The sequence below is a fragment of the Haplochromis burtoni genome, unplaced genomic scaffold (assembly GCF_018398535.1).
Source record: "Haplochromis burtoni strain Fernald_Lab_line unplaced genomic scaffold, NCSU_Asbu1 Contig_5352, whole genome shotgun sequence".
NCBI classification, from domain to species: Eukaryota; Metazoa; Chordata; class Actinopteri; order Cichliformes; family Cichlidae; genus Haplochromis; species Haplochromis burtoni.
In genome coordinates this window covers 311-1,805 of record NW_024587713.1, presented here as the reverse complement: position 1 = coordinate 1,805, position 1,495 = coordinate 311, and the positions used below count along the sequence as shown (strand labels likewise).

The window sequence follows — 1,495 nt, the reverse complement described above, 5'->3', positions numbered from 1 at the left end:
CTCTTTTCGCCCGGTGCTGACTGGTCCTGACCTGGCCTTCAGTGGCCCGAGGGTGGTTTTCCGTTGTGTTGCATCTAACGTCTCCCCACCAGTCATCTATGAGCTGATAAAGGATGGACGTGTGCGAATTGGCCGCAATAGAGATTTTCAAGGTGGCCAAGTTGCATCATTCCCTATCAGAGTAACTGCAGCGTCAGAAGGGTCATACCACTGCAGGGCCACAGCTGGAGGAACCAGAGAAATCAGCAACAGCATTAAGCTGAGAGTAGTCAGTGAGTATCGGATGCTGGGTAGTTCATTAAAGCTTAGTCAACTGACTTTCCCCTTTTCTTCACCAACTGTCTTTTATTCCCTGATTTCCAGCTCCACCATCATATACCAGAGTGACCTCTGAACCCTTCCCCCCAGTTGCATACGAGGGGTCACGCATGGCCCTGAGTTGTGACGCTGAAATGGGGTCCAACCTTTCCTACAGCTGGTTTTTTAACAGGAAGGAAATAACATCTTCGACTTCTCTCCCCTTCCACTTTGTGGAAAACAAGCTGCTGGTGGAGAGGGTAACTCCTGAGTATGCTGGAAATTTTTCTTGCAGTGCTTGGTCCAGCGTGAATGAGATCAAAAGGATTTCCAGCAGCACAGAGGTCCAGGTGACAATCAAAGGTACATATTAACAGAATTTACAAAGTTTATAAATACTACGTTTGCTACTTGGCACTATCAGCCAGTTTAGTTCAGAAATATCTCATGAACTACTGAATAGATTTGCATGCAATTAGGTCCATTGTAATGTTCCCAGAGGGCAATTTTAATGAGTTTTCATTAGCACTGAGGGATTGATATGTATTCCATTTCAGTGAAGTTAAAAAAAACTCTTCCTCCTTCCTCCTGCACCAGTCTATGTTTCAAAGCCAGAGATCTCCTTCTCCGTTCATAAAGAGGGAACCAGTTACCATGGCAATGTGACGTGCTGGTCAACAAGAGGGAGCCCTCCGGTGAACTTGTATCTTTTACTAGACGGTAAAGAAGTGGACTCCGTCACAGCAGCTCAGACCCTGGCTGCCTGGTTCCTTGTAGTTGTAGTCCCTGAGCTGGACATGGGAGAGGCACGATGCCGGGTGAAAACCGAGAATCAGGACCTCACAAGTGAGCCTGTGAACCTGGAAGTAGGTATGAAGATGTGTGAATGATCTCGGTCTTTACCATAGACTGTAGATGGATGCAACCAATGCAAAAGTGACTTAAAGGTGCATTCTTTCTCCTGTTGCCCATTAGAGATGCTTACATTACAATACAATATGAAGTTCAATGTGTAAACGATTCAGATCGGGGGATTATCTAGGATTTCCATCGTGATTTGTCACTATTTAAATAAAACTGAACTGAATTGAAGTTGCGTTCAGTAAGTGTTGATGCAGAAAAGGATCCAAAACAAAAGACTGACCGTTATTTAGTTGAGGTTTATGAAAATCCACAACAGAGAATCAACTAATGAATC

At 44.6% G+C, this 1,495-nt stretch overlaps 1 protein-coding gene across 1 annotated transcript; it reads left to right on the top strand.

The window, feature by feature from the left end:
* Positions 1-1,167, top strand: LOC106632980 (Fc receptor-like protein 5; the record flags this gene model as incomplete). Its single annotated transcript, XM_014331740.1, is given in 3 exon segments — positions 1-272; positions 364-660; positions 895-1,167. Coding segments are annotated over 3 exon segments (842 nt in total), but the record flags the coding sequence as incomplete, so codon positions are not given.
* Between the last annotated feature and the right edge of the window lie 328 nt (positions 1,168-1,495).